The sequence below is a fragment of the Anabrus simplex genome, chromosome 13, assembly GCF_040414725.1.
Source record: "Anabrus simplex isolate iqAnaSimp1 chromosome 13, ASM4041472v1, whole genome shotgun sequence".
Lineage (NCBI taxonomy): Eukaryota > Metazoa > Arthropoda > Insecta > Orthoptera > Tettigoniidae > Anabrus > Anabrus simplex.
The window spans coordinates 104,131,730-104,145,870 of NC_090277.1; the positions used below are offsets into that span (position 1 = coordinate 104,131,730).

The 14,141-nt window shown below is 34.8% G+C and overlaps 1 protein-coding gene across 1 annotated transcript in view; it reads right to left on the reverse strand.

Annotated features, from left to right (window-relative positions):
- The window catches only part of Mondo (MLX interacting protein mondo), a 451,046-nt gene that overhangs the window by 14,745 nt on the left and 422,160 nt on the right, over positions 1 to 14,141 (reverse strand). The window contains exons 12-13 of the mRNA XM_068230074.1: positions 4,768 to 4,884; positions 841 to 968 (exon numbers count right to left, since the gene is read on the reverse strand). Of these exons, the coding sequence (XP_068086175.1) occupies positions 841 to 968; positions 4,768 to 4,884 (245 nt within the window). The remainder of the gene's footprint in view (positions 1 to 840; positions 969 to 4,767; positions 4,885 to 14,141) is intronic.

The window sequence follows — 14,141 nt, forward strand, 5'->3', positions numbered from 1 at the left end:
ATATTGTGATTTGGGGAGAAGAGGTCATGAAGGTTCAAGAACAGTTGGATGTGGTGAACGGGAAGATCGAAGAATGTGGATTGAAAATAAGTGCAGAAAAGAGTAAAACTCTTGTTATGACTAGAGGGAAGAAAGAAGGGAAAGGTAAGATTAGACTTGCAGACAAGCCCCTGGAAGTAGTGGAGACGTTCAAATACCTGGGGAGTGAATTAATGGAGAATGCTCGACTGGATGCTCAGATTAGTAAGAGGATTCAAGCTGGAAGCTGTTTCCATCATAATGTAAGAAACATGTTACGGGACAAAGATGTACCAATGGAAGCAAAGGAAACTCTGTACAAGATATATTACGTACCCATAACAACTTACAGAGCAGAAACTTGGACAATGACGAAGAAGGATGAGAGTCGAATACAGGCAGCCGAAATGAAGTCCTTAAGGAGTATGATACAGAAGAGTAGAAGAGACAAAATAAGGAAGAGAAAGTCCGGGAAGAAATTGGAGTGGAAAAAATTAATGATAGAATAGAGAAGATCCGACTAAGATGGTTTAGGCACATAAAGTGAATGAGTGATGAAAGAATGCGAGCCGTCAAGCTATGTTATGTCCAGCGAACAATTCCATGGCTAGGAGCTATTGGTATATGCCAATAAGTTAATTTGCATGTCTACGAAGATTCAGGCTTCTATGATCACCACAGTACCACTCTGAACACAGTTTAATTATAACCCCGAAGTATAAGGAATCACGACACCCTCATATATTGAACTTTTCCATTGTAAATGCAGTAAAGGGATTAAGGTAATGATTTAGTTAGAGGTAACGAGCTGAAGCCACCTACCTGATGGAAGCGTTGAGGCACTCGATCTCCTGCTTCAAGCTATGCATTTCGTCCCGTAACTGGTCACGCTCCGCCCTCAGCTGCTGGATGTACTCTGCACCCTTCTGGAGCATGGCTGCTTTACTAAGCTAGAAGCAGACAAAAAGATTACAGTGACACCGAGCCCTGCAAGTCTATGTAGTAAAGTGGCAAGGGGAAGAAAAAGGTGCCCCAATGCTTTTGTTTCTATGAAGGCATATAAAAAAATAACCGGAATTATTTTACTGCCGTTCCATGCAGGCATTTGGTATTGGCAGCATGGGAGAAGCCTAACCTTGAGTGACACAATGCCACGTTCGTCATGTGCCAGAAGGTGCTCCATTGGAGGGAAACGGTCAAAGTGACTGAACACATTAACCATACCCTGGATTGATCTTAAGTTGCAGCAGAGCATATCAATTAGAGTGAATCAAGGACTATTTAAATTAAGTCATTCTGTGCCTTGCGCATTCCAAGTATCCAAACCTCTTATATACAGTAAAAAATGTCCAGCTGAGCCTACGTGCTAGCCATCTTGGAGCAAGTCTTGCATATTGCCGACTGAAGAAGGAGCTCTCTCTGCCTCTTGGGAGTAGACAGTTGGTTACTGAGACAGCAGACATGTTTGTCTGTAAGGGAAGTTACTCGCCTACTATGGCTTTTATCGGCTTCGGTACTGTTGCCATGAACTTGGACAGTGGATAGACTAACGAAATCTACACCATATAAGGTGGTGTAGTTCTCTTTTGGAGATCCTTTGTGGTCAAATTTTCTATTTTAAAACTGAAAGTGTAGTTTGTGATGCTGTGTGATGTCACTTTTCAAGTGGGTGCTTATTCTTTTAGCACCAGACATATCCCGTATTTATTTTCATATAGGTGTGTATCAGTGTAGGGAATTTCCCTGTGGGCAGTTACCAAGTTAATAATATTGTTCAAAGGCTTTTATAATACGGTAATTATGTAAGAACCAAAAGTAGGTAAAAACTGCCAGTGCAGACATGAACTGAAATATCAACAAACCTCGATAAAGACCATCAGTGTAACAAATCTGCTTATTTGAAATGTTGACATAAAAGTTTCTTATTAAGGTAACCATTAATGGAAATTGAACTTCATATTTGGAATAACAAACTATTAAAATTGTAAAATTATTTCTTTTGAAGTGAAATGTGCTCTGATGAAAAGTTTACTTACGAAATAGGATGCACCTGTTTGTTGTTGCTGTTGTTGTTGTTACTATTATTATTATTATTATTATTATTATTATTATTATAGCCCACACTGCTTTACTTCTAAATTGATGTTTTGGCCAATTTTGGCTCTGTCCGGTGGTTATGCGCTGAAACATATACATCCAACCAATCCCAACCTGCCATTCATATCAACTTACATCGGCAGAGTGCGATCTGGAAACATAGTTGCCAACTCTAAGCCACGTGGTTAACCTATCTTGCTCAGCGTGTATGGTATTCGGTACGGTTCGCAATCTTTTGCATTTTTCTTCAGTAATTTTCTTTTAATTTTTAATTTTTTGTCTATCTCTCTGGTATAGTACAGTATAGCGTAGTTTTCAGTTTTAATAGCATTAGTTAGTACAATACAGGTTTAATAGTTCAGTGTATAAAAATATAGCTGTAGTTTTATTTACGTCTGTGTATTGGTTAGTGTACTAAGCAGTTTACTGTTCCCTAGGTGGAAAATGTGTTACCCAAAACCGTGGTGAAAGTCAGTGTCGATGACTGGATGAAAGGTGTGCACCATGTACAAACAATAATACGTGAGGTGTGGGAAAATGAAGGTGTAGTGGAGAACTGCATCGCAAGTTTAATAATATATTTGGGAGCTGGTGATAGTGACAGCAGTGATTCATTGTTGGAGGGTTCCAGTGACTTTGAGATCAGTAGAATGTTCCCTTTGTAGGCCATAACCTTCTTTCTGTGCCAGCAATTAACGGTGAGTGATGTGTTATTTCCTTATTCTCTTTTATTCTTAATAATGTATTCTCTTTTTAGTGTCGGGTGTTGTTAGTAAGTATAGTTTTGTGAATTTGTTTTCAATCCACATTCATTAGAGAACGGTATTACATTCTACAAGGCCGTTTACCGCAGTCATATAGCATCAGCTGTTCTCGCGGAGGATAGCACGCTGGCAACAGAGAAACGGCGATGCTCATGTGTTTTGCGAAACGTTAATTTAGAAGTAAAGCCGTGTGGAGTATAATATACATATTTTTAAAATGTATAAACTAATATATTTTCATTGTTAAGTAACCTTCTTCTTTAAACAAGGTAAGGATGAGAGTCGAATACAGGCAGCCGAAATGAAATTCTTGAGGAGTATGATACAGAAGAGTAGACGAGACAAAATAAGGAATGAGAAAATCCGGGAAGAAATTGGAGTGGAAAAAATGAATGATAGAATAGAGAAGAGCCGACTAAGATGGTTTGGGCACATAAAGCGAATGAGCGACGAAAGAATGCCAAAAAAGGTGATGGAAATGCAAATCCAAGGAAGGAGAGGCCGTGGACGACCTCGATTGAGATGGAAGGATACCATCCAACGTAGCATTATAGAAAGAAACCTGGACTGGGACACAGTGTTGGAGGAGGAGTGGTGGAAAGACCGAAGAAAGTGGAGAGGAACCATATTTGCCCCTACCCGGCTACAGCTGGATAAAGGGAAATGATGATGATGATGATGATGATGATGATGTTAAGTAACCATTATTTAATTTCATCTTAAGCTTTTCTGATTGGTCAATGATGTAACTGATCTATTGTATCTCTTATCTTATCATCAATCTCAACCAATTAAAATTCCATGAGTATCTGATAACTGCCTTGTGTATTGTTACAAGCTAGTTGCATTAGAAGCGCTGCAGCGTCTCACTGTATTTGTCTTGGTGCCAGCCTGATGTAACTTATTAAGTTTGTTTTTCTTTCAAGACATTAATTAATGTGAAGTACATTAAATTCTCAACTTTAATAATATTATTATATTTTAATTATAATGACATTTTAGTTTTGATATTGTCAATGATCTTTTCATACTTGAGAGGTTATGATATTTAATTCAAAGGTTGTGATAACAAGGTTTAAACTTTAATTATTTTTTCTTGGTTGATAAACTAGTAATTTAATTAATTTATTTATTTCTATTTTATTGTAGATGGTGTAGTTCTAATTTGTTCTATTTAATGTATATATTTAAATTAATTAGCGTGCCATTTATGAATACAATATAGCACAAATTTCCTTACTTCCTCCTCTTTAAAAAAAATTAATGTTTTTCTTATCTCGAACTCTTTTTTTTTAAATTATGGTTCGTAGCATTTCCACCGTTGAGACATGGAAACTTATGTCTTACCTTATGAGTATGGTAGCTCTTGCTGGGACAAAATAAAGACATAAAAAGTGACAAACAAGCAGTCCACTACATTTACCATATTTTATAGTTCTTACCCAGCCTCCTCTCCAACAAATTTTTTTCTGGCTAGGGGCTTTACATCGCACCGACACAGATAGGTCTTATGGCGATGATGGGATAGGAAAGGCCTAGGAGTTGGAAGGAATCGGCCGTGGCCTTAATTAAGGTACAGCCCCAGCATTTGCCTGGTGTGAAAATGGGAAACCACGGAAAGCCATCTTCAGGGCTGCCGATAGTGGGATTCGAACCTACTATCTCCCGGATGCAAGCTCACAGCCGCATGCCTCTATGCGCACGGCCAACTCGCCCGGTCTCCAACAAATAAACTGCACTACAGGTAACAGAATGATATTACTGTTGGCAACACTGCTCCTGATTATCATATAACACACGCAATAAACTGACATAATTACAGACTGAACCACATCATACCAAGACAGGATCTGTCCCATCAGTGAGGTGCGATCAACATACGACTCACCTTGGCAGTTGGGTTCTGATGCAGCTGAGGAATTAACGAGTGTAACATATCAAAGCCATTCTTAATATTGCACCTTCTTTTGTGTTCTGCTTTAGTATGGCACTCTCTCCTGTGTTCCTGAAACAGTAATCATTTACATTAACAACAGTCCAAAGTTCATAAAAATAAAAAATAAAAAAGTAAAAAAATCAGAAAGAAAGAAAGAAAGAAAGAAAGAACTAAGCATTTTCATTATGGGTTTAGAAATCAGTCAATAAGCTTGACATTTCAAATCATTCAAAAAATGCTCTCGCAACCAGGTAGGCCAAAGAAGTGTGGCAAATGGCAGAGGCATTCCTGTGGGGTTGAGCATTACCCTGCTGGGAAATTGCTGATGGAAACCCTGACATGAGCGACAACACATATGACCGCAGAATGTCCTGCTGAGCTGTGTCCCTTGAATCACGCAAGATCAGCTGTCATATGTGATGGCTCCCAAGATCATCACACGGCAAGTTGGGGCAGTGTGTTGCTCCATAACAAAGGCAGGATTGAAGTGTCCATCTAAAGAATGCCATACTTGGAACATCTGCCAGAGAGAACCTGTGCTCATTACTATAGAAAATGTGGTTATAGTCCAGAGCATTCCCAGTTTCTTGATTACACTACCGTTGCAAATGACAATGATGGGCGAGTGTCAATGGCAGGTTAATTTTGAAGATAAAAATTTCATTGCTCCGTATTGAAATTATTGTGTTAAAAATTAAATATTTGAAAAGGAGGTTCAACCTATTCAATACTTGAAAGAAAGAAATGCAGTAATCACATTCCTATTTAAATGGGACCGGTTTCGACCTTAGTCCAGGTCATCATCAGCCGTCAATGGCAGGGCATGTAATGGGTGCTGTAACACCAGATTTCCATTTGGAAATGGTCCATGCAGAGAAGCATTTCTAAACTAGGTACCTTCTGTGCCTGGATGCTGGACAACACACAGACAGCTGCTTGTGACTGCCAGCAGAAGTAAAAGTTCTCTCTCTTTGCAGTGTATTGCTGGGATCATCTGATGTCTTAGTCATCCTCATGTCCACTGCTCCCAACACTACCTCACAACTTGGTCTAATGGCCTAGATGACTCCCAACTCATTGATATAACCATCGAGCTTCTTGCAGTCCAATAATATGCCTCCTCTCCTAGTCCTATTTATTTATTTATTTATTCATTTACTTATTTATTTATTTATTTATTTATTTAATTTACTTATTTACTTCCTTATTTATTTATTTATTTATTTATTTATTTATTTTATTTATTTATACGTAGGTCGAGTCATAACTATTTTTTTTTCTCGCGAACAGGAGATAACATGGAAAATCTAAAATATGCATTTGGAAACATATGGTATGTACTTGCGTATGATGCAACTAGATGGTGTATGTAAACAACAGTGTGCGTCTAAGCATGCCCTCAAGTTCAGTGTGTGAGCGAGAGCGTCACAAAATGGAAGTCAACAAGCAGGAGCAACGATCGTATATTAAAATATCAGTTCTCCACGGCAGAAATGCACACCGATGCCATGCAGAGCTGCAGGAAGCATTAGGTGTGCATGCCATGCCCTATAGAACATTGGCGAGATGGGTGGAACGTTCAAACGGGGTAGGGTATCAACTGCCAATTTGCCTTGCCTAGGCCATCCAGTGTCCATGGACAAAGATGTACACAGAGTGGAAACCTTGGGTGATTATTTTGAAGGTCTGTAACCGGTGGAGACCTGTCCTTTGTACATAGTCTTGTGTATTTGCTGTCTATACCATAATAAAGCAATGTTTACCAACGGCCTGTGTTCTGTCACTTTCCTACAAGAATTTTTTTTGCAAGTTGCTTTACGTCGCACCGACACAGATAGGTCTTATGGCGACGATGGGATAGGAAGGGGCTAAGAATGGGAAGGAAGCGTCCATGGCCTTAATTAAGGTACAGCCCCAGCATTTGCTTGGTGTGAAAATGGGAAACCATGGAAAACCATCTTTAGGGCTGCCGACTGTGGGATTCGAACCCACTATCTCCCGATTACTGGATACTGGCCGCACTTAAGCGACTGCAGCTATCGAGCTTAGTCCTATGAGAATCTCTTGAAGTCAAAATTTGTCTTCAGGCCTTATGCATGAGTACATGCCCTATGTTTCCAAATGCATATCTTAGATTATCCGCATTGTCTCCTGTTGTTGATAAACTTAACCATGATAGGTTAATATTGTGTTTGGTCCGTATTGACTGGTCTGAATGTATAATATAACTATAATAGTTTATTTAAATCCGCCTTGATCAATACACTCATTAAATGAAAGAAACATTATTAATTAAACCATACATGTTTTGGGAAATCTCAACCATTCCCTTCATCAGTGGTTAGATCAAAGAATAACACAATAGGACACAATCTTTTGTTTCACAATTTGAAGGAGTATTGTGTCCCAATACATCATATCAAAGAGTAAAGAGAACTTATGAAATATTATAAAAATGATCAATACATACAATTTTGGTTGAACTGAATGAGAACATTACACACATTTAGGATCTTCAAGTTTTTCTTCTTTTCTTCTTCTTTTTGTTCCTTAAATGATCATATGCTAGCCTAAACAGTGGGTTATCTTTTGTACTTTTCTCATTTAAACTTGATTCAGAATTACATTTTTGTGTAAGGTAAATTTCTAAATTTTCCAAAACATTAATCAGTTTTCCCTTTTTGGTTGAATGTAATAATTTCATGTCATTGGAAATGTCTGTAAATTTATGATTCATTTCAACCATATGTTCTCCCATTGCCGAATATCTTTTATGTTTGACCGCATTAACGTGTTCTTTGTACCTTATAGCCAAACTTCTTCTGGACTATCCTATGTATCGTTGTTTACATGTTTGGCATGTTAATTTGTAAATTCCTGATTTATTAAATATACATTTATTCTCTATTTTATCAGAATTGAAAATTATCTTATTAGTATTATTATCCGTTTTGTATGTGACATTGATGTTCTTTTTCCTGAAAATTTTAGCCAGTTGATAAGAGTGCTTATTTCGAAAAGTTAGAACTACGAATTTCTTTTTCTCTTTTCGCTCTTTAATTAAAGTTGTTTTAGGTTCATTTTTCACTTTATTTATCATACTATTAATAAATCTGTTGGAATATCCATTGCTACGAGCGATTTGATGGATTATATTTATCTCTCTATTATGATTCTTCTTATGTTCATAGCTCTATTAATTAAACTGTAAAATGTTGCCTTTTTATGTTGACCTGGATGATTGGAGTCATTTCTGATAATAGTATCTGTTTGAGTAGCTTTTCTGAAATTTTGAAAATAAAAATGACCAGAATTTCTAGTAACTGTCAAATCTAAATAATTTAAAGTCCTATCATTTTTAGATTCCATCGTAAAATGCACTTGTCTGTCCAAAGTATTTAAATACTGTAATATACCATCAGGTTTAACCTTTCGTTCATCGATAATAACAAATATATCATCGACGTATCTCAACCATGTAATCAATCCATCTATTTTATCCACTATTTTATTATATTCCATGTAATCCATGAATATGTTAGCTAAAATACCTGAAGCCGGCGAACCCATTGCTAGGCCTTTAGACTGTTTGTAAATTTTGTTGTCAAAAACAAAAATAGTTATTTTCCAAAGTAAACTCTAGTAAAGTTAAAAATTCTTCAATTTCCACCTTGCTTAATTTGCTGTGTTGCATTAAATTCTTTCTTACTATTTTTATAGTATCTACAATAGGAATGTTAGAGTACATATCTTTGATATCCAAACTATGTATCGTGTAGTAGTCTGTTAGCTCAAGGTTTTTAATTCTGTTACAAAAGTCAATAGTATTAATTAGGTGCGTCTGGCTATAAAACTTATAGTGTTCTTTTAAAAATATTTGTATGAATTTGGCCGTCTTATATACTGGACTATTTCTGAAATTAACTGTTGGTCTAATAGGAATTTCTTGTTTATGAATTTTCGGTAGTGCCTTTAAAGTAGGTATTTCTGGGTTCATGTTAATTAAACAGTTAGTATCTTTGGAGTCTAATAAAAAATTTATGTTATTGAGAATTTGTTAAAGTTTTTTCTGCATAGAAGACGTGGGATCTTTTTTAATCAATTCAAAATTATTGCTAGTTAGAAAATTCTTAGTCTTTTCAATATAATCCTGTCTTCCTATCAGTACAATAGTATTACCTTTATCAGCTTTTGTCACAACAATATTATTATTATCTATCTTATTCTTCAATAATTTGATATTCTTATTCAACTCCTCATGGTTCTCTTCCGTATGTTCTATCATATTGGATAATGTTCTACTACATATCTAAGAGGAACTTGTTCATCAACTGGTAGGTTAGCTATGAAATTAAGTTTCTATTCCTTAAAAAATCCAAACTTAATATGAGTTACATCTAAGGATAACCAAAACAGCATCAAATATAGAATGGGACTGGTTACAGAAGAACATAGAAAATTCAATGTATAATATTTTGAGCAAGAAGCAAGTGATATTGGATAAGAAGTTCCAAACATTACTTGATAATGAAGTAAAACACTTTAAATGTAATAAGAAAGTAAGTATTCTGAGTGATAATGAACACAAGTTTTTTGAACCTCTTAGAAATCTAACTCAAGTTCAATTTGATAGTAATGAAATTAACTTTTTAAGTAAGGGGCCTAAATTCAATTGGGAAAAGGAGAATTATAGTAATAGAAAATATCTTGCTAAATTAATAGCTGAAACTGAAGTGGCCATAGCTAACCTACCAGTTGATGAACAAGTTCCTCTTAGATACAAAGTTAGTAGAACATTATCCAATATGATAGAACATACGGTAGAGAACCATGAGGAGTTGAATAAGAATATCAAATTATTGAAGAATAAGATAGATAATAATAATATTGTTGTGACAAAAGCTGATAAAGGTAATACTATTGTACTGATAGGAAGACAGGATTATATTGAAAAGACTAAGAATTTTCTAACTAGCAATAATTTTGAATTGATTAAAAAAGATCCCACGTCTTCTATGCAGAAAAAACTTTAACAAATTCTCAATAACATAAATTTTTTATTAGACTCCAAAGATACTAACTGTTTAATTAACATGAACCCAGAAATACCTACTTTAAAGGCACTACCGAAAATTCATAAACAAGAAATTCCTATTAGACCAACAGTTAATTTCAGAAATAGTCCAGTATATAAGACAGCCAAATTCATACAAATATTTTTAAAAGAACACTATAAGTTTTATAGCCAGACGCACCTAATTAATACTATTGACTTTTGTAACAGAATTAAAAACCTTGAGCTAACAGACTACTACACGATACATAGTTTGGATATCAAAGATATGTACTCTAACATTCCTATTGTAGATACTATAAAAATAGTAAGAAAGAATTTAATGCAACACAGCAAATTAAGCAAGGTGGAAATTGAAGAATTTTTAACTTTACTACAGTTTACTTTGGAAAATAACTATTTTGTTTTTGACAACAAAATTTACAAACAGTCTAAAGGCCTAGCAATGGGTTCGCCGGCCTCAGGTATTTTAGCTAACATATTCAAGGATTACATGGAATATAATAAAATAGTGGATAAAATAGATGGATTGATTACATGGTTGAGATACGTCGATGATATATTTGTTATTATCGATGAACGAAAGGTTAAACCTGATGGTATATTACAGTATTTAAATACTTTGGACAGACAAGTGCATTTTACGATGGAATCTGAAAATGATAGGACTTTAAATTATTTAGATTTGACAGTTACTAGAAATTCTGGTCATTTTTATTTTCAAATTTTCAGAAAAGCTACTCAAACAGATACTATTATCAGAAATGACTCCAATCATCCAGGTCAACATAAAAAGGCAACATTTTACAGTTTAATTAATAGAGCTATGAACATAAGAAGAATCATAATAGAGAGATAAATATAATCCATCAAATCGCTCGTAGCAATGGATATTCCAACAGATTTATTAATAGAATGATAAATAAAGTGAAAAATGAACCTAAAACAACTTTAATTAAAGAGCGAAAAGAGAAAAAGAAATTCGTAGTTCTAACTTTTCGAAATAAGCACTCTTATCAACTGGCTAAAATTTTCAGGAAAAAGAACATCAATGTCACATACAAAACGGATAATAATACTAATAAGATAATTTTCAATTCTGATAAAATAGAGAATAAATGTATATTTAATAAATCAGGAATTTACAAATTAACATGCCAAACATGCAAACAACGATACATAGGACAGTCTGGAAGAAGTTTGGCTATAAGGTACAAAGAACACGTTAATGCGGTCAAACATAAAAGATATTCGGCAATGGGAGAACATATGATTGAAATGAATCATAAATTTACAGACATTTCCAATGACATGAAATTATTACATTCAACCAAAAAGGGAAAACTGATTAATGTTTTGGAAAATTTAGAAATTTACCTTACACAAAAATGTAATTCTGAATCAAGTTTAAATGAGAAAAGTACAAAAGATAACCCACTGTTTAGGCTAGCATATAATCATTTAAGGAACAAAAAGAAGAAGAAAAGAAGAAAAACTTGAAGATCCTAAATGTGTGTAATGTTCTCATTCAGTTCAACCAAAATTGTATGTATTGATCATTTTTATAATATTTCATAAGTTCTCTTTACTCTTTGATATGATGTATTGGGACACAATACTCCTTCAAATTGTAAAACAAAAGATTGTGTCATATTGTGTTATTCTTTGATCTAACCACTGATGAAGGGAATGGTTGAGATTTCCCGAAACATGTATGGTTTAATTAATAATGTTTCTTTCATTTAATGAGTGTATTGATCAAGGCGGATTTAAATAAACTATTGTAAATAGTTATATTATACATTGTCTCCTGTTCGCGAGAAAAAAAATAGTTGCCATGACTTATGACTCTACCCTCGTATATGTCCTGTGTCAGAAAGAGAATTATATATAAAGATGTACAAAAAATTTATATAAAAGCTGAGAAAATAAACTGTGCACAAAGGTTGATATTGTGGTGCACCAGAATTTAGCAACAAGAAGTGCATTCCTTGTTGCCTCAAGGAGCTTTTTTTCCATACATGTGACAGGGCAGGGATGACATTCTAGCTGATGAGATGTAATCTTTGAAATTGTACATACAGGTGACCCTGGGCAATGGACTATGACTTTTCCTAGATGGCTCATTATCTCACATCAGAAGCAAAGAAGTTACCAAATCACCAGGGCAAATAAGCTCCATGTATATCACAGAGGCATCTACAACAGTTGACGATCCCTCCACAACAGGTCAAATACAGGCTCGTAACATCTTTGTAACCTTTGATGTACTCTGGTGGTAGGACAGAGTCCAGTTCAACAACAACTATAATCGCTTACAAACATGCCCAACCAGCCTGCAAGGGCCGTTTTGTAACAATCCAACATTTTTCCCTGGGTGCGTTTCTTTATTTGTCAATCAGTGAACTTCTCTATGGTTTTATCTATTTCAAAATCATGCAAATGCCAGGATGGGACTTAACATAAAAGCCATGCCTGTGCTTCTCTTCCAATTCTAAACCCATTTCATCACCAAGACCAACCATACACATCATAGTCAAACTGGCATCACATGTTCTAAGTGCAACTATGAATTCCAAAGCCCTTTAAATGAAGCAGTAACAATCACAACAAAATAAAAACTTGTACACACATCATCTTCAATGTTCCCTTGAAAAACAAATTACCACAGCACTTTTATCACCAGTAGTTCCAATGCACACATCACATTACAAAACTCAACACACTGACTCTTTTGAATATCTAGGCTGTTTGTTCTATTATATGATAAAGACTTAAGTTGAGATTGTCATATACTATAGATGTAATAAACTAATTAGGTTTTTGTCAAGTAATATCCATACATTCTAAAACATAGAAAGAAAGATTTATACATTTACCGTCTTACTAATAAACGGTGTATAACTTTTATACAAGGTTTATACACCGTTTATGTGAAATTCGTTACTAATAAACCGTGTATAAGCCTCCTGTGTATACATCTGTTATAGTTATTCATTGGATTGCTTATACAGACCAGGACCCTTGTATAAGCGCTGTATAGCAGCGAGTAGCGGAAAAAGAAACGAGTGAGCAGTTTATTTTCGTGGTATTTATTGTCTACAGTAATGTAATCGTGGTGAAATATTCGACTTATCCATTTAACATTGAAAGAATGGACGATAACGTTGATGATCTTCACGATATTTTAAACATGGAAGACATACACCGTTCAGAGGTTATGGACGCTAGACATCTTCGTAAAGTAAAACACTTTAAAGAGACGGAATGGCAATGAATAACTATAAAATAAATTATGGTTGGGCGTATTTTTGTGTAATAATGTGTTACTGCTTAATAGACTTTTGATATTGCGAGTTTATTGTACATTATCTGCCCCTACAAAGATCTTTCTCAAATTTGAGTACGGTACCTATAAAATGGGACCTATTCCTCGAGATAAAAAATGGTATAACTTGAAAACCATACATAATATGATTTCCATACTTTGTAGTTGAATACCCAGAAATATGATGTATAACTTAAATGCCTATCATAGAAACTTTTTTGATCAAACCTTTCTTTTAAGCTACAAAACTGTTTTTCCTTTCTCCTGAAAAGTAAGGATTTTGGAATGTGTAACCTTTTCAATTCGCCGATTCAATTACAATTGCTTACGTTTTCCGTACTACCCCAGTTAGGTGCTTTTGATCTTAGCTTTTCCATTTCTTTTTTGGCGTTCATTACACAAGCAAGCTGAAGAAATGTTGATATCAATATAAGTCAATTTCCAGCTGTCTCATGGAATGATAATGAATAACTAAGTTATAAAAGAAATGATGGTTGGGCGTATGTTTGTGTAATAATGTATTACTGCTTAATAGACTTTTGAAATTGCGAGTTTATTATACATTATCTGCCCCTACACACATCTTTCTCAAATTTGAGTACCGGTACCTATAAAATGGGACATATTCCTCGAGATAAAAAATGGCATAACTTGAAAACCATACGTAATATGATTTCTATACTTTGTAGTTGAATACGCAGAAATATGATGTATAAATGCCTAATAGAAACTTTTTGATCAAACCTTTCGTTTAACTACAAAACAGGTTTTCCTTTCTCCTGAAAAGTAAGGATTTTGGAATGTGTACCTTTTTCAACTCGCCGATTCAATTACAATTGCTTGCGTTTTCCGTACTATCCCAGTTATGAGCTATTGATCTTTCCTTAAGCCTTTCCATTTCTTTTTTTGGCGTTCATTACACAA